Genomic DNA, 18990 nt, shown 5'->3' with positions numbered 1-18990 from the left:
GCCACTGAGTAGAGCCATGGTATCTGTCAGAAGAAGCGAGTCAGAACCAGCCAGAAGTCAGAAAGCAAGCTCACTCAGCCATTCTGTCCTCTTCACTGGTGTCTCTCTTTTGACAGATGAAGAAGCCAAGAAGCAGGGTAAATGACTCCCCCAAGATCCCACAGCTAGTTTATGGTAGAGCTGAGTTTGGGTTCTCTTCTCTCTGAGAGAAGTCACACACCCTTCTTGTGCCAACATGGCAGATGTCTGACTTTGCTTGGGCACATCTATGAGGTGGGTGTCAGGTGTTAAGCTAACCATACATATATTTCCAGAAGAACTCAAATAAGAAATTTGGGACATACACAACGGGATAATTCTTCCTTAGAAGCTGCCAATATAGGGGAAAAAAAAGGAAAAGAAAAAAAGCAGGAAAGAAAAAGAAAGAAACCAAGGTAGCTGAAAGGCATACTTTCTGGAGAACTCAAAAGATAATGATATTCTAGCTCGAAATTTATCTTAATGAGGAAGACTCAATCAATGGAGAGACAGATGGGATAATTTAAAGTTCAACTTTCCTCCTTCTGTTTCTTTGTATAAAAGAGAACCAACTTTTTGATCATTTTTTGCTCAGCTGTAATATTCTGCTGCATAAAGAAGATTGAACACCAAATACCACATTAATATGTTATTGGCATCTTTCTTTTTTCATATCTTACATGTTGATTGTAAAACCATCCAGAGAGACTGATAGCTGTAATATATTACAGTTTCTCAACCTCAAATTAATTTCATAACATCACAGTCGAGCCAAATATCCTCTGCTCCAAGAAGTAGCTCAAAGTAGGTAATATTCTTTTATTTGCTCCTTTAAAACCTTAGTTATGGTTATTTTCTTTACTGGGTGATGTATCTAGACTTTACTTCCTTAAGATCCATTACCTGCTTCAGTAATTACCACCTCCTTTGAAGTGTCCAATCTTCCAGCAGATGGACTGAGTGCCTCTGCCAGTGCCCCCAGGGTGAGCTGCACAAAGCATAGTGTGACCAGGGGAACTGTGTGTGAGCTGTGAAATCCTTGTCTCCAAATGGCCATTTCACATTCAGAGTTCCAGCTTGAGTCACTGGGCCTGTGTAGACACAACTTAAGCCAATGACCACATGAAGGAACAACTTAAGGTGATGTTCAATGACTACACGAGCCTGAATCCTTCTGTCCCCCTGCCCAAGCTCTTCTATCTGAGGAGAGAAGGTGAGAGCACTCTGTTGCTTATTCTCCATCACTTGGGGGAAGGGGTTGTGAACAAAGGGACCCAGCACCTTTTTCTCTCACTTTTGAGTCTCAGGATCCCTCTTGCTGCCATAATCAAAGGATCAAAACTGGATTCCTTTCTTCCATCTCTTTCTTCTAGGGCTGTACTGTCCAATATGATAGCCACTATTCACCTGTGGTCATTTAAATTACTTAAATTAAAGTGAATAAAAATGCCTTATTATTAAGTTTGATTACAAATTAATTCCTTGGTCACAGTCACATTTCAAGGGTTCGGAAGCCACAGGTAGCTAGCAGCTATGATTTGGGGGAGGGCAGATGAAGGATATCTCCATCGTTGCAGAAAGTTCTTTTTGACAGCTCTGCTCTGGACCCTCACTGATTCCGATCTTGAAGGAAAAGCAGCATACTGATCAGTTGCAGTGAGAAGGGAAGATATTTCAGGACAGAATTTGCAGGGACAAATATTTATTGTTTTGGTATGGTAGAATGCTCTAGGAAGAGAGGATCTTTAAATCTCTGGTTTTCTTTAGTAGTCTCAATTTTATAAGCATAACCAGAAAGAGTTTAGGATATTCTAAAAAATTTCTCGACAACTGCATAAAGTAAAATTTAAAAATGAGGTAGAAGAAGGACAAAGTAGATTCAATGGCTACAAATGCCTAAATTGTTTCCCACATTTCAATGCAGAAAATACTTTATTAAAGCAGTGACCTAATTGATTTAGAAAATATGATGACTATTACTGTAAAATAACCTATAATTATGGATAATAGTAACCTCAAGTTCATATATTGAGTTAATATTTATGTGTTCATTTAACCAATATTTTTAAACACCTGCTGTGTGTCAGGGAATTTTCTAGGCCTCTGGGATCTAACAACAACCTAACAGAGATTTCACCCCACCCCCCAATGCAAAAGCTCATATCCTAGTGAGTAGACATAGAAAGTAAACAATAAACATCCTAAATTAGTAAATATATGGAATATTTGGGAGTGATAAATTCCATGAAACAAAAAACCAGAGCACAGTAAGGGATATGCACAGTCCTTGGTGGTGATGTTAGTGGTTCAGACAGGCGGGGAGTTAGGCTTGTACTCCTGGATCCTTAGGGTAAAATCCTTATTTTATAGGCATACAAAATAAAGCTCAGATTGGTCATAGTTCATTTACACACACAGGCTTCTGTCATAACATTTGTCAGTAAGGATGTGGCAAGATGCTGTTGTACAATATCCAGGGTGTTGCCTTATTGGAGGGCAATATGGCAGCATCTATCACCCTCCTCTGTCCATGGACTTCTCCAGGCAAGAATACTGGAGTGGGTAGCCATTCCCTTCTCCAGGGGATCTTCCTGACCCCAGGATCGAACCTGGGTCTCCTACACTGCACGTGGCTTCTTTACTGTCTGAGCCACCAGGAAAGCTCTATCACCTTTGGTCATAGCAATTCCACTTTCAGATTGCTGCATCAGTTAGGATAGGCTGGATTATTTTGTGGTAACAAAAAGTCCAAAACTTTACTGTCTTATAGCAAAAAGTGTTTAGTTCTATATGCACACATGTTCACCAAAAGATCTGATCCTCACAATATGGATGAACCTTACACACACAATGTTGAGTGAAAGAAGCTGGACATCAAAGAGGACATAGTGCATATGGTGGGCAGAATCTCCTCTAAGATGCCTGGAGCCCAGTGGGCACAAATATGTCCCTAGTTATTCAGACACTAATCTAGGTACTACTGCAAAGAAATTTGCAGATTTACAGTCCCAAAGCAGTGACCCTTAAGATAGGGAGATTATCCAGGTGAGGCCCAACCTGGTCAAATGAGTTCTTCCAAAGCAGAGAATGTTCTTTAACTGCTGGCAGAAGAGGAAGTCAGAGTTAAAGCACAAGGGGGACTGACATGAAAAAAGTTCTCTGTTGCTGGCTTAAAGGTGGAAGAAGCCTTGTGACAAGAAATGTGAGTGGCTTCTAGTTGCTGAGAATGACCCCCAATCAAGAGCCATCAGGAAAATGAGGACCTCAGTCCTACAACCACAAGGAAATCAATTCTACCAACAATTGGTAAACTTGGAAGATGAACCCAGTACCAGAAGAGACCCAATTCCTGGTGGACACTTTGATTTCATCCCTGGGAGGCCCTGAGCAGAGGATCCAGCCACACTGTGTCTGGATGTTCGACGTAGAGAAGCTGTGAGATGATAGTTTTGTGTTGTTTTAAGCTGTGGAATTTGTGGTCATTTGTGACAGCAGCCACACAAAACTAATACACTGTATGCTTCAACTTATACAAAGTACAAAAGCATGCAAAACTCATATACACTGATATAAGTCACAATAGTTGCCATTTGGGGGAGTTTATTGACTAGAAAAGGGCACAAAAGAGGGTTCTGGGGCAATAATAATGGTTTTCAATATGAATGTCGATTATATGTGTGTTCAGTTTGTGAAAATTCAAGCAATGCACTTAACCTATGTTTCCTTTTCTTTATGCATGTCATACTTCAATATTGAAACATTCATACAAAACACACATTTTGTTTTTTTACAAAAAACTCACATAAAACAACACTATGTATTTTTTATATGTCTATTCTTGTATCACTTGCATACCAAAAAGTCCCTTAACTTGCAAAACAAACTGAAACCAGCGATTTCCCTGAGGGAAGGCAGTGGGATTGTATGTGAGTCAAGAGAATTTTTGTTTTTTCTACAATATTTGAACGTTCATGGAGTTTGCAGTCATGAATGACTTGGATCATTAAAAACACGAAGGTGAAAGAAAGAGTATGGGCTTCCAAGGTGGCCCAGTGGTAAAGAATCTGCCTGCCAAGGCAGGAGATGAGAGTTTGATCCCTGGGTTGGGAAGGTCCCCTGGAGAAGGGAATGGCAACCCACTCCAGTATTTTTGCCTGGGAAATGCCATGGACAGAGGAGCCTAGTAGGCTACAGTCTATAGGGTTGCAAAGAGTCAGACATGACCTAGTTGGGCTTCCCTGATAGCTCAGTTGGTAAAGAATGCGCCTGCAATGCAGGAGACCCCGGTTCGATTCCTGGGTTGGGAATATCCACTGAAGGAATAGGCTATGTACTCCAGTATTCTTGGGCTTCCCTGGTGGCTCAGCTGGTAAAGAATCTGCCTGCAATGTGGGAGACCTGGGTTCAACCCCTGGGTTGGGAAGGGCCCCTGAAGAAGGGAAAGGTTACCCACTCCAGTATTCTGGAGAATTCCATGGACTGTATAGTCCATGGGGTCGCAGAGTTGGACACAACTGAGTGACTTTCACTTTCACTAGTGGCTAAACACCAACAACAAAAGAAACAGTAAAGCATATGTAGTGATCCAGTGTCTTATCTGAGGAGAGTACTTCTTGTCTACAGTGGAGGCAGACATTCACGCATGACTGGAGGAAACTAAGACACACCTAGCCATCTCTCTGGCCTCTTCCATAACAGTAGCTGCCACTTGTTGGGTATTCTCTGCCAGGTCCTGTAAAAGGTGCTTTATATACATTTTTTTCCTCTCTTTTCTCATGCATGCTTTACAAGATAGCTGATTAGAATTATCCCCACTGTATTGATGGGAAAAGTGAGGCCCTGCTTGCCTGAGGCCACACAGCTAGTAAGGAGCCAGATGGAGATCCAAATCCTGGTCTGAATCCAGAAAGTGTATTCCTTCCACTGCAATTGCCAGCTCCTCCAATGGCCTCATTGATTCTTTGGCTAGGGTACATCACTGTATTATGACTCATTTATTCATTTAAAACTCTGAGTCCTTAATGCCTCAGTGGAGGTAACACCTGAGGTGTTCCCCAAATTATGTTTTTCCTCCTTATATGTGGAAATGCACCTCCAGGCATGGGTGGGATGTCTGGGAGAGTGGGGCTGATATAGAAGGAAAGAAGCAGTGTCCTAGACAGAATCGACTTGAACTGGATTTTGAACTCTCAAAATTCCCCAGGGTGGCTGATGCCTAGGGTGATTCAGTCTCCTCCTGGGGGGCTCGGCTCAGTCTAGCTTCAAGCCACAGACTTTATGATGTGGATTTGAGCTTGCTGTCAATATGATCCCCCTGTATAGACTATATTAATAACCTTGGTGCAAGTGCTGTAGACATGGAAAGTGAAATCCTATCCCTGTCCAGGAGATTCCAATCCTCAAGGCATAAGGGCCAAGCCATCCACTGAATTGCAGAAGACTTACAATGAAGGCAGCTGACTCGAGCCTGGACTTGACTCGGAATTCACTGAATGCCATGTGGAGAGGGAGCCTGCTCTGCAGAGACGCTCAGGTTACGGAGATAAAAGAGCAGCCTGCAGCACTGACCAGAGCCTTTGCAGCAGACTTTTAAGAAGGAAGGGCAGGAAAAGGACCTGCCCAAACCACTTTGCCTTTGGGAGACTTTTTTATGTTCTTTGACATGAAGAGTGGTCTGTAAATACTCCAAGAATGACTTCCTGATCATTTCAGATCCGTTTCAGGGGTCTTACAAGGAGGTACAGTTCAGCCTGAATCTCCGACTCCACATTTTTTAAAATATAAGTATTAGGCTACAAACTCTATTGTATAATAGAGCTCAAAGAAGGTTCAGATAATAAAGTAATGCCTTTAGAGTGAATAGCTTATATTATACTCATTCTCCTTCGGTTGATGAAATCTGGCTGTATCAGCTACACACGTTTTGATGAAATTAGTGTTGAATAAAAATTTTCCCAGTTGATATCCAACATAAAATGTCTATTTAGGATGTCATGGTGGAGCATCTAATGCAGATGATAAATCACATCTAGCCATACTTCCAGATGCATTCCACTAAGAAAACAGCCTCTCCTGCAATCTGGGTTTGCATCATCCTGGCAAATTGTTGTTGTCATTGTCTTTGTTGTTAGCTTGCTACTGCCACAGCATCTTGCTTTTCAGCTGGCAGAAGATTTGTCCTTGATTAGAGAGCCAGGAACTGTTCATCGAGCAATTCCTTATATGGCTGTCTTCCAGAAGACTCTGGAATACCAAAAGTCAGTTTCTGCTTTGACTTGCTAACAAACCGCTGGCAAGATCTGGAACTATAGAAACGTTTAGGGTGAAACGTTTAGAGTGTGTTTTTCACTCGAACTGTGTCTTGTCCTGCTCACTCTTTTCACTGCAAAAGGTACACTGCAGTTTGTATCAACATCTACAGCCCCATTAGGACAAATAGTTGATTTTTTAGGCCAAATCCAAAAGCTGCTTTTTGCAGGGAGAAGACTGAGCAGGACAGACACAACTCGAATGAAATAAAACACACCAGCTTGTTGACTTGGTCTAAAAAGTCAACTATTTGTCCTAATGGGGCTGTAGATGTTGATACAAACTGCAGTGTACTTGTGCAACCACACACTGCTCACAGTGTCACACTCTTGGTGCCACAGATGGAGGGTGGCATTTGTAATTGGGCAGAGCTAGGACACTTAAAAATGTTTTTTAATCCTATTGAAGCATAGTTGACTTACAATGTTGTGGTAGTTTTTGGTGTGAAGTGATTCAGTTACTGATCTACCTGTCTATATAATGGTTTGCATTTGTTAATCCCAAACTCCCAATCCATCCTTCCCCCATTCTCATCCCCACCTTGGCAACCACAAGTCTGTTCTCCATGTCTGTGAATCTGTTTCTGTTTCATAGACGTGTTCATTCATGTCATACTTCAGATTCCATATAAATGGTATCATATGGTATTTGTCTGTCCCCACCTGGCTTACCTCACATAGTATGACAACCTCCAGGTCCACCCATGTTGCTACAAGTGGCATTATTTCATGCTTAATTTTATGGCTGAGTGGCATTCCATTGTATCTACGTGCCACATTTTCTGGAGCTAGGACACTTTTTGTACAACCTCATTGACAAGGAAGGGACTGGGTTACTGGGCACACACATGGGCTGTATTTCCTTACATCAGTGGTAAGCTCTCTGAGAATGTAGACTGGTGTCTGTTGAATATATTGGGGTACCAGGTAGGATATAATTAGTGCAAAGAAAACATTTTAAAATCATATATTGTCAAGAAAGGGGACAACTGACATCTCTTGAGCATCTAGTCTATGGCAGATCCTCTGTGAGGGGCCTTGTGATTACCTCGTGTTGGCTTGTGTGCTTGGGGGTATCAAGGGAGTGGTCAGCAGTGACACCTCCACATCAGCTGTGTGCCCTTGACCAAGGTCCTTCGGCCCTACCAAATGCCATTTCCCACAGATAAAGTAAGGGCAAGAATAGCTGCTTTGTTGAGTTATTTTGAAGGTCGAGTCAGTGTCCATGAAAGTATTTGGTAAACCAAGAGGCCTTAGACCAAATATTATTGTTATTGGGCTCTGAGGAGAAGTTTTAAAAATGAAGAAGCCAAGGTCGCAGCCTTCCAAAAGTTTATTGCATACCGGAGTGGACAAAGTTGCTTAAGACACTTCCAAAAAAAAAAATAATAACCATATCAGATAGTGTGGGTGATGTCCCAAGGTTGTGTGTGCATTGAGTTACCCACTTTGGAGTGTCTGCATCTATGCTTCCCTCTTTACTATTAACAAAGTTCAGGCTCTGAGCCCCTAACCTCGATTTCCTTCAGTGTCCTCAGAGCATGTGCTCCCCACACACACCATGATCTCTCTCTGCCTAGGATGAGGACCGTCTAAGTTTCTTGATATTCCATTTGTGGACAGGATGACTCACTCTCCAGCTCATGCCCAGACGTCTTGGAACCGGATGAGCATCACTGGGACACTGGACTCACTGTGGAGATGAACAGATTTGGGTTCAAGTCTCAGCTCCACTGGGCTTCCCAGGTGGTGCCAGTGGTAAAGAACCTGCCTGCCAATGCAGGAGACCTAAGAGACACAGGTTCAATACCTGGGTCGGAAAGACCCCCTGGAGGAGGGCATAGCAACCTCACTCCAGTATTCTTGCCTGGAGAATTCCATGGACAGAGGAGCCTGGCGGGCTACAATCTATGGGGTCGCAGAGAGTTGGACACGACTGAGCACAGCAACAACACGGCACAGCTCCACTACTTCCAAGCTGAGTGGCTCTAATCCTGAACCCCATTGTATTCATCTGTAAAACAGATACAACAAAAGTAACCACCTCACTGGGCTGCCAAACATGTTTTTTTTTAATCTGTGTATTTGGCCATGCCAGGTCTTAGTTGCAGCATGCAGAACCTTTTAGTTGTGGCACATGAACTCTTAGTTGCTGCATGTGGAATCTAGTTCCCTGACCTGAGATGGAACCTGGAGCCCCCTGCATTGGGACTGCACAGTCTTAGCCACTGGGCCAGCAGGGAAGTCCCTTGCTGAGCATGTTAATTGAGAGAGGGCGTGTGAAGTGGGTAGCCAAGTGCTTGACACATAATAGGTACGGAGTCAAGGAGGTCTTCCTGGCATAGTCTGCTAAACATTCTGGAGTCAGCCTACAGGTGACATCACCATGGCCAGCCATCCCTGACCAGGGTGCAGAGCACTGGAGCTGGCAGCCTTGGCAAAATGTCACCCTCTCCTCAGCTGCCCCCGTCACAATTCTAACCCTTTATTCACTCGTATCAACTCTTCTGACTGGGGACTGGAATATTGTCTTCTGTGTCAGCTAAATATTTCACAAGATGGTACCCACTAAGGCAGCTTTTCAGTGTGGATGAATGTTCACCGTGTCTTTCACCAAGTTCATTTCCCTCTGCTGCTCTAAGCTTGCTCTAAGCTTTCTGCATTCTCATGCCTTTTAGTGAAATCTGGATTTTGAAAATACATACATAAAAAAGTAAGTCCTTTTCTAGGTTTTGCTCTCAAGCCCAGTTAAGTCTAATCTGGCTCCCTCTGATTAAAAATTAATTTTCACTTAGGCGGTGACAAGTATGATTTCTCTAAACTAATTTTTCTCTTTTCCTGGGTTGTTCTTATAAAACCTCCCTCTTCAAGCCCATTTGGGTGACAAAGAGATCCTTTTCCTGGGAGCCACTTTGCCCTCAGAGGCTAGCTTCCTCTAAATCCTCCAGATTGCTCTGAGATATAATTTTCAGCTTTTGTATTTTATTATTCAAAACTAGAACTCCCACAGAGACCAGCCAGGAGATCAGCAGTGGGCGTGCTCCTCTCTTGCAAAGATCCCACAGTAAGCAAACAAGTGGGAGGCTGTGGGCCAGGCAGGGCCATTCTTGCTTTTGTTATTATCATTATTAAAACTTCTACCTAGCGCTTTTGTGTCAGTGGGAGGTCAGTTCTCAACACTTTTCCCCAATCCTTCAGTTTTGACTTTACTTTCCAAGTCAGCAGAAGCCTGGAAGGTTTATTTTCAAGTTTCTCTCTTACCCACGTGATCTAAGAAAGTTGCCTCCTCTAAGTCCTCCTTTGGCTTTTCTGACTCAGCCACAAGCTTGAGGTCATCTTCGGTAGAGCAGTTTTGCCCGCACAATGGCTAGAGAGAGTGCAGTCCCTCCTCAGCTCTGCTTGGTAGCTGGCATTAACTTAGATCACAGCAAGTTCCTGCTGGGACCGGTCTTTGGTCTTCGGAATCATCTGATACAGCCCCTCCATTTACCAAGGTCAGGAGCTAAATCCCAGAGAGGTCAAGAGACTAGCCCAGGGTCACACAGTGAGCTGGAGGCAGAACTAAGACTCAAACATTGTTTTCTTCGCCTCCAGCTTGGCGCTGTTTCTACTCAGCCACAGGGAAAGGGTGTTGCTGGCCTAGCTCTGGCTCACACCGGATGAACACAAAACTGACTGTGTTTTTCATGACCGCTGTGGTTTGCCCAGCTGATCAAGTCAAAACTGCTCTGGCCAAATCGACCATTAACTTTTGAAGTGAAAAAAGTCGAAAATTACTGTCAATAATTTAGAGTGGAGCTGGCCCTGTAAGTTCTGCACGTACTTAAAACCCTCCAGCTCAGCTCCCCAAGCATCTCCTCCACTGCCATTATGTGTTTCATGGTGTCTCCTGGTGGGGATCATTTTTCCTCCTCCTTTGTAGATGTCTCCTGCCAGGGTTCACGTGGACATGTCTCATTCTTCAGTGTGATTAAATGGATCATTTTACCCTTTCGTCACCCAGGGGACACCAGCTTCCGGAAAGCACTGGAGATGTGTGAAGGGAGGGTGAGACAAGAAGGCAGGCAAAGAAAATGGGGTGGGGGCAGAGCCAGCCCCACCTCCATCATTAAATATGTGTATGTTACTGTTGTGGGAAATATAAACCAAGAACCCAAACCAAAGATATTGAGTCAAAATTGAAGAGAAATGTACATTTACACAAGGTGTACTCTTTCCAGGAACTCAATTGAATACCTCCCACAGATTGTTTTAGTGAACTCATATTACAACCCAGTGAGGTTGTTATAGCCCCATTTTCATGGATGAGAAAACTGAGGCTCTGAGACAGCTCAGAGAGCCCTGATGAAACCCCAGGACAAGGTGCTCTCCAAACCTGTGCCCTCTCCTTTTAAAAATAAACTCATTTGAGATTGGCTTCCTCTTTATTCTACCCCTAAGCCAACTTTTGGAGGGTACCTGGTCAGGCTATTTTATGAGTGGAGACTGCGGCCCAAATAAGCAATATGACTGTATCAGGAGTGGAGTCTGACCTGCTGCCCCTGGTGGCTGTCAGGCCTTGGCTCACCATGGCTTTCAAAGTTCTGCCTGAACAGACTCCTCCAAAGGCTGTCGGTGAGAAATGGGGGTGTCACTGTTGGGGAAATGGTGGGCAGTTCTCATCAGGAGAAGGGCGGCCATGGGTCTGATGTTCACAGTTGACCATGAGCCCTGGTCCAGTGATTCTTTCTCTTGCCTTTGCCGCACGCGTTCATTCAGCATACACATTACCCCTACATCCTCCTCCTCCTTTAATTCCTTCAACGCCATGTGTTTTTCTTAAAAGCTATACAAATAAATACAGTGCTTCATGGGAGAAAAATAGACAACCATTGAGAGTGCTGTCTATAACACACCGAACCTGTTTAGAATATTAAAGTCAAATTTCAGAGCAGTGCTTTCATGAAGCAATGCTGTTCATTCAGTTTGGAGAGATGCAGAAAAACAGCAATGAAGTGACAATAGTTTGCATGTCTTCAATCTTGGTGACAAAAATCACCTATAATTGAGAGTATGAGCTTTTTTTTTTTTTAAATTAGCGACAGCTGGAAAGACAGCTTTGAGGCAATGCTTGGGGTAAGGGGAAAGCATATTTTCTTAGTGTTTTATACACTATAAAGAATGCCAGCACTGGATGCTTGGAGCTGGTGCACTGGGATGACCCAGAGGGATGGTACAGGGAGGGAGGAGGGAGGGGGGTTCAGGATGGGGAACACGTGTATACCTGTGGCGGATTAATGTTGTTGTATGGCAAAACCAATACAATATTGTAAAGTAATTAACCTCCAATTAAAATAAATAAATTAAAAAAAGAATTGTAAATGCATCAAAAAAATAATAAATTTATTTCTCAGTTATTTGCCAGTTTGACAAATAAAGTTTGTCAAACTTTATTTGACATTAAGTTTCCACTGCTTCTGTTTCAATTTGAACAGGGGACCCTGCTGTTACCCCTGTCACACGGGCTCAGGACAAGTCCAGCTGCTGATGGCTTAATGGGTCCCCACCGTGTGACTGTTACAGAAAGCAGGAAGGACTGGGCTCTGCCCTGCGATGAGGCGCTGAGAATTTGGCAGCACTCTGGCCCTTGAAGAAGACAAGAAAAGCAAGTGACTTACCATATTAGAGCAGCACAATGCCCTTAGGGACAACACTGACTGTGACTTCTTACGAATAGGGCAACTGAGCCCAAGAGCGAACAGGTGTCTTCCTCATGGACATACAGGGTCCTGTTCTCAGCAACCCAAGTCTCTGGACTCCCAGGCCAGGGCTCTCTCAACCACCTCCTGCTCTCCTCTCAGACACCAGCAACCAAATGTGTATTTGGGAGCACACTGCTTAGTATGCAAGCCAGCCTGACCTTTATGCTCCCAGAATCGGCAACCTTTTGTGGAAACCATGGGAGGACAAGGTTCTGGATAAATAATGAAAAGAACGGCACATTGTGGAGACAAGCCCTGCTCAGACTGCAGAGTCCTCCTCATGTTCCAAGTCCTGAATCCCAAATATATACACAGACGACCACTCAGGCTGCCCTAAGGAAGAAGATGCAAAACCATAGACCTGTCCCTCACCCCAATCTCCAAAAGAGGGCTGATTTCAGAGTATGAGCATGTGTGCTGAGTCACTTCAGTCGTGTCTGACTCTTTGTGACCCCATGGACTGTAGCCCGCCAGGCTCCTCTGTCCATGGGATTCTCCAAGCAAGAATACTGGAGTGGCTTGCCGTTCCTGACCCAGGGATAGAACCTGCATCTCGTATGTGTCCTGCATTGCAGGTGGATTCTTTACCACTAGCACCATCTGGGAAGCCCTTCTAGAGTACCAAGATCTTTGTTACTCAATTTCTGAGGGGAACTGGTTCCTGGAAGATGGGCCCAGCCCAGCATTGCAAGAGGTCTTGGAATGTCCTACGAGGGCCCAGGCATGGCCTCAGGAGAACATGGTTCTCAGGACACACACGGGAACAATTCCCTCTTCTTAGCAGGGAGCCTCTTCACGCCAGGAACAGTCCTCTGAGACTTGTTCCCTACTCCCCCATAGACAGTTTCTTCCCACTTTTAGGAACCCAGATATATGAAATCCACCACGAGAGAGTCATTTCTTTATTTTTCTTACAGGATAATGGTAGAGGAAAGTCGTAGAAATGCAAATACCCTCCAGTGAGCTGGTGTATATAGTCACACTAGAATACACTCAGGTTGCTCAGTGGTAAAGAATCTGCCTGCCAATGCAGGACACTCGGGAGACGTGAGTTTGACCCCTGGGTTGGTAAGAGCCCCTGGAGGAGGAAATGGCAACCCCCTCCAGTATTCTTGCCTTGGAGAATCCCATGGACAGAGGAGCCTGGTGTGCTACAGTCCATGGGGTCGCAGAGTTGGACATGACTAAGTGAATGAGCGCACACATCCGATCTCAGAGGCTGGACTTCACAGCCTCATCCTGTTCCTTCTTTGTGCAGAGCAAAACTACCACCCTGACTGCCCCTTCCTCTGACAATCAGATTGACTGTGTGCATGTGTCCTTCTTTATGACCTAAATGAGTAAATCCTGACTTTCCTATACTGGTTACCAGTCCCCCACCCCCATCCAAGGCACCTTCCCATGTTCCAGTCCCACTGATTTCTCTTAGAGCAGGAACTCCAGAATTCTTAAGAGTCACTGGGGGCATGAATGTGTGACCCACTGTGTTCTCAAAGTGTTTCTCTGGGGACCCATTGAATGTATTGGTGGGCAGGAAGTGGTCCTCATATGGCACCATGAAGAGAGCCACCTACTGAAGAGACCAAAGGAGTCGAATGGGTGGCCTGGGAGCAGGCAGGGACAACTGGCAAGCTGAGCTCCTCAGCGATCCTCATGGCTCCCCTGGCTCTCCCCTCACCTGCCCTTGCAGATGAGTCCCACAAGCCTGGGGGCATCTGGGGAGCTCTCTGGGAGGCCAAGGGGTCTGCCTTGAAAGTTGCTGCATCTGACTCCTTAGTCTGACTCCTTCATCCATCAGCTGATCCCCCCATCCCTCCCCGGGATCCCCAGATAGGTGAAATGCCTGAAATGCAGGATTCTCAAGAATCCCTCATGCTTGCCGCCAGACGAAGGGACTCTCACTGTCCCCAGTAGCTTGGGGGCCACATGGAAGTCCAACCAGGACTGGGGACGTCCGGGGAGGAGGTAAGGGCAAGGGGCACAGCTGTGAAATCGCCTGAGAAGGGCCTCTGCCTTCACTGGCCCATGACTCAGTTGGCATATCTGAGCTCATATTTGGAATTGCCCAAACCCATCCCTGGGAAGCCCTGGTGGCTCAGCGGTAAAGAATCCACCTGCAATGCAGGAGATTTAAGAGATCAGGGTTCAATCTCTGGGTCAGGAAGATCCCCTGGAGAAGGAAATGGCAACCCGCTCCAGTATTCTTGCCTGGAGAAATCCCATGGACAGAAGAGTCTGGTGGGCTACAGCCCATGGGGTCACAAACAGTCGGATGTAGAGACTAAACATCAACATCAAAGGCCATCCTCACAGTGACCCAGATGGTCAGAAATGAATCTATCCTATTTTACAGCAGGGGAAACTGAGGCTCAGGAGGGGCAAGTCATAATCCCAAGGCTGCCCAGCAAGCAAATGACAGAATCTCAGGTCTGGAGACCAGTGTTCACTGCCTTACTGCACAGAGAGAATAGATGAGGGATGAACAGAGCTCAGCAAGGGATCAAATGTTCTAAGGGAGATCCTGGGAGCGCCTGTCTCTGGAGGGACTTACTGCCACCCCCAGGACTCAGCTCACAGGCCCCCACCTCCCCGACAACACTGTTCTGAGACACCACTGCCAGCCCGAGTTTCTTCTGCAGAGGTGGGACTGGACACCAGTGGACACTCATTCACAGAAATACCAGTTCCCAATACCTGATCAATCAGATGGGAATAGTCAGAGTCCTGAGTCCTGGGACCTTGTTCTTAAGGGACATTCCTTCTGTCCTTGCCAATCCTTACAGTGCTGGTCCTGCAGCAGAATAGAGTCTTTTGGGACACTTGGCTTGAGGGCACTCTGCACCTGTTTATTAAAAAGGGTGGTGTTAGGAAATGGGTGGCTTCCTGGGTTCAAACCCTCAGGCTCTGCTGTGTGACCTTGGGCACATTCCTTTCCCTCTCTGGGCCTGCTTCCTCATTTGTCACACCACCTTGGATTAGATGCCCGCCCCCCCCCCCATGTAGTATTTAATCATGTGCCTTTCTTTTAACGAATCTTAGGAGTGAAGCCTTCCTGTAGGCACGGGGCTTGATGCTGGGGATTGATAAAGAATAGGGAAGTAAGGACCAGTTCCTGCTCTAAAAAACCTCAAATTCTCATTCTGAAACTTTTTTTTTGTCATGCTTTTTCCTTCATGCTGACTTACCTTTTCAGAAAATGCCCCTGCTTCCGTTGGAGAATGGAAATTGGCAAGGAGAGAGGGAAAAGGTCCAATTTGCGCCTTTGCTGTTTTAGGGGAGGCTGAAATTACGAGCCAAAGTGTAGTGATGTGCTCACTAGAGTGACCTCCGTCCCCCCAAACAGGAGAAAACCCAGGTCTTTTGCTTAAGTGGTTTGACCTCTTAAGCGTGAGGCATTATTACATAAATTCAAGCTCGCTCCTGATCCTTAGTACCCTGAGTTGCCTGAAGGGGGGAATGGCACTGCCTGCGTGTGCAGCCCGGGCGCTCGGGCCGCCGTTGCAACCGGAGCGAGGAGCGCCCGCCCGCACCACCTGTCCCCGCCGGCATTCCAGAGTAGAGGCCGAATTGGCAGCAAGCCGGCCCGATCAGTCGCCGCCTCAGTCCGCGTGGGCCCTCCTAGGGGTGTGTCTCGCGGATTCAACTCCCAGCCGCTCCTGGACGAGCCCCTAAAGGCTTCTTCTCTGGCGGGAGCCGCGCGCGCCCCTCTCTTCGCGCTACTGCTCCGAGGCCGCCGCAGGCGGATGCACGACCTCAGGAGACGCTGGGACCTGGGCTCCCTCTGCCGGGCCCTGCTCACCCGGGGCCTGGCCGCCCTGGGCCACTCTCTGAAGCACGTGCTCGGCGCGATATTCTCCAAGATTTTCGGTCCCCTAGCCAGGTACGTTTTAGGCGAAAGCGGGACTCGCGCTTCTGGGCCAGGGCGCGCGGGAGCGGTGCGGGAAAGGAAAGCAACCGCGAGGACAGGAAAGGGCGCAAAGTTCCGGCTGGCCCGCGGCGGCCGGGCTCGGGGCTCTGGAGGGGAGCGGCGTGCGTTTGGCTACGCTGCGGCTCCTTCCCCGCGCTTTCGCGGGCACCTTAAGCGCAGCGTCTCAGCTAGCAAGTCGGGTTGCTCCCGGACCCCCTTCCCCCAGGGGAACTCCGAACGCCGGGCTCTGAGCTCCCTCGAGGCGCCCCCCAAGGTGGGCAACCTGGTGCGGGCAAGAGCAGGGCTTCGGAGGCGCACGGTGAAGGAGCCCGAGATTGGGCAGGCGAGGAGGTGGCGGCGTGCGCGCCAAGGGGACTGGGGGCAGAAGCCCCGGGGAGAGTCCGGTGGGCGAAGCGGGATGGGGATGGGAGCCACGGAGCCACCGAGAGTGGAACGAGATGCCCGGAGGCTCAGACCCACGGTATGAGTTGGGGAGTGGGCCAACCGGGGCAGGCGGGGTCCCACGGGTACGAAAGCCCGCGAAGCCGCTCCAGAGAGCTCGGGTGCGGGGAGAAGGCAGGCGGCCAGCGGTAAGGAGTCGAGGGGTTGGGGGAGGAGGGGTGTGCGGCAGAAGCCACAGCGCTGAGCCTGCCGGGAAGGAAGGAAGCGGGGAAGGGCGCCGCCGCCGCCGCCGCCGCCGCCGCCGCGGTGGAGTACTCGGTGCCGAAGGGAGGGGGAAAGGGGAGCAACCGCGGCGCCAGGGGAGGGGGCGGTGCGGGCGCGCGACGAGCGCGGGCTGAGCTGCGGGATTGACGTAAGGAGCTTGGGTTTCCCCCAGCGTCGGGAACATGGATGAGAAATCCAACAAGCTGCTGCTGGCTTTGGTGATGCTCTTCCTATTTGCGGTGATCGTCCTCCAATACGTGTGCCCCGGCACAGAATGCCAGCTCCTCCGTCTGCAGGCGTTCAGCTCCCCGCTGCCGGACCCGTACCGCTCGGAGGATGAGAGCTCCGCCAGGTTCGTGCCCCGTTACAATTTCAGCCGCGGCGACCTTCTGCGCAAGGTAGACTTCGACATCAAGGGCGATGACCTGATCGTGTTCCTGCACATCCAAAAGACCGGAGGCACCACTTTCGGCCGCCACCTGGTGCGCAACATCCAGCTGGAGCAGCCGTGTGAGTGCCGCGTGGGTCAGAAGAAATGCACTTGCCATCGGCCTGGTAAGCGGGAGACCTGGCTCTTCTCCAGGTTCTCCACGGGCTGGAGCTGCGGACTGCACGCCGACTGGACCGAGCTCACCAGCTGCGTGCCCGCCGTGGTGGACGGCAAGCGCGACGCCAGGCTGAGACCGTCCAGGTGAGTGCGCGCCCGCGGCCGATCGGGGCCCCCCGAGCCGAGCTGGGGAGCTGACCCGGCCTGGCGGGCGGGCAGAGGATCGGAAGGCGCGGCCGATTGGTGCGGGTGACCCAGGGAGCACCTCGGCGTCCCTGCAGTGGCGCCCGGGCTGGGCTGGGCAGGCGCCTGGCGCCCTGGCGCGGAGAGCACGGCGCTGTGGCGGCCGCGGAAGCTCGTCCATTCCTACCCGGGACGGCTCCTGTGTCTGCACACGGGTTGCCTGGTTGGAGGTCCAGAGTGCACGGGGGGAAGCGGCTGGGAGGCCCGGGACGAGCCCCCCCACCTGCCCCCCCGGCAGCCGCCGGGACAGGTTACAGAATGTAGATTCCGCACTGGAGCGCCGGAAAGAGCCGCGCTCTCCGTGTAGCGTGCCTGAGCCCCTCCAGCCTCTCTCTTTTCTCTGCGCCCAGGTTCCCAAGCCGCCTTTCTCTTTGACGATCCCGCATTCTTCCCCCTCCTCCCCGGCCTTTCCCCTCGCTTCGTCTGTTCGCCTCTTTCTCTTGCTTGGGATCTTGTCAGCTCCTGGCCGCTTGCTCTTTCCTCCGTTTTCCTTTCTCACTTTGCTTCCTGTCCTTTCTTTAACCTTTTCTGTGTGTGTGTGTGTGCGTTTGTATGTGTATTTTCCCCTCTTCCTTCCATACTTTTGTCGCCTCGCTCCTCCTTTCTTTCCGCTGGCTCTACTCTCCTTGGGCGAATGAATGGCCCTCTGCGGCTGTTTGCGGACACCCAGTACCCAGCTTGTGCCCCTGGCTACTGGCTGCACGCGGGGCATCCGCTGCGCTTTGCGAGTGCAAGGGGAGCCTCGCGGGCCGAAGGGCGGGTTGGGACGCTGCTGCGGCTCCCGTGTGGGGCTGTCTTGAGAAACCTCTCCTGAGTTACAAATTTCTGAGCCCTAGAGCAGGGCGCTGCCAGTCCACTTGCTGGGAACCTAGGGCTGATGCTGAAAGAGCTGTTTTATGAAAAGCCAGTCACTTTTGAAGCGAGGGTATTTTCCTCCAGCCAGCTGCAATGCCTGGTTGCTGGAGGTCAGGGAGTGCCATAAAGGCGGGAGTAGGAAGGACTCTTTGGGGTGCAATTGCCCCAGACAGGGCTCCCATTCTGCTGCTCTCTATAAAACAGAGAGGGCTGCTGCAGGGGATGCTGGGAATGGATAAGGTGAGTTTAGTTGACATGGCCATGCTCTCTGTCTCTCCACCGAGCTGACCACAAGAGATTGCTGCTGCTACAGAGGCTGCTTCCCTGGACAGATTCCCCATTCCCTTCTCGCGGTGAGGGCTGCTCTGCTCCAGACACTATCACCTTTTATTGGTACCTCTCGGAATGCAACAGCCAGTGTGGGTTTTTCTGTGCAGCCCCAGACAAATGGAGCCCTCCAACTTTCTGGTCATCATTGAGATTTAGAGGAAACCTCACCCCCTACTCACTTTTCCATCCCTCAGTTTACAGTGTCCTTTCTGAATGCTGGAATTCTGGGAGAATCTGTTGGACTTTCATTTCCCTTCCAGCACTAACCTCCCCTGTTCCCAACCTCCTAAGAGAACCTTGACCCTAGGAAGGGTGCCACCTCAATCCATTGTGAGAATTGTGTAAGCCATTGTCACCACAAGACTTTAGGGTTTA

General features: G+C 48.6%; 1 protein-coding gene across 1 annotated transcript in view; it reads left to right on the top strand.

Moving 5' to 3' along the window:
• Positions 1-15523: 15523 nt before the first annotated feature.
• Positions 15524-18990, top strand: part of HS6ST2 (heparan sulfate 6-O-sulfotransferase 2) — a 379384-nt gene continuing 375917 nt past the window's right edge. The window contains 3 exon segments of the mRNA XM_040265271.1: positions 15524-15650; positions 15653-15947; positions 16813-17331. Of these exon segments, the coding sequence (XP_040121205.1) occupies positions 15524-15650; positions 15653-15947; positions 16813-17331 (941 nt within the window).

Source organism: Oryx dammah, unplaced genomic scaffold, assembly GCF_014754425.2.
Source record: "Oryx dammah isolate SB20612 unplaced genomic scaffold, SCBI_Odam_1.1 HiC_scaffold_23, whole genome shotgun sequence".
Lineage (NCBI taxonomy): Eukaryota > Metazoa > Chordata > Mammalia > Artiodactyla > Bovidae > Oryx > Oryx dammah.
This window is presented reverse-complemented; position numbering and strand designations above follow the sequence as displayed.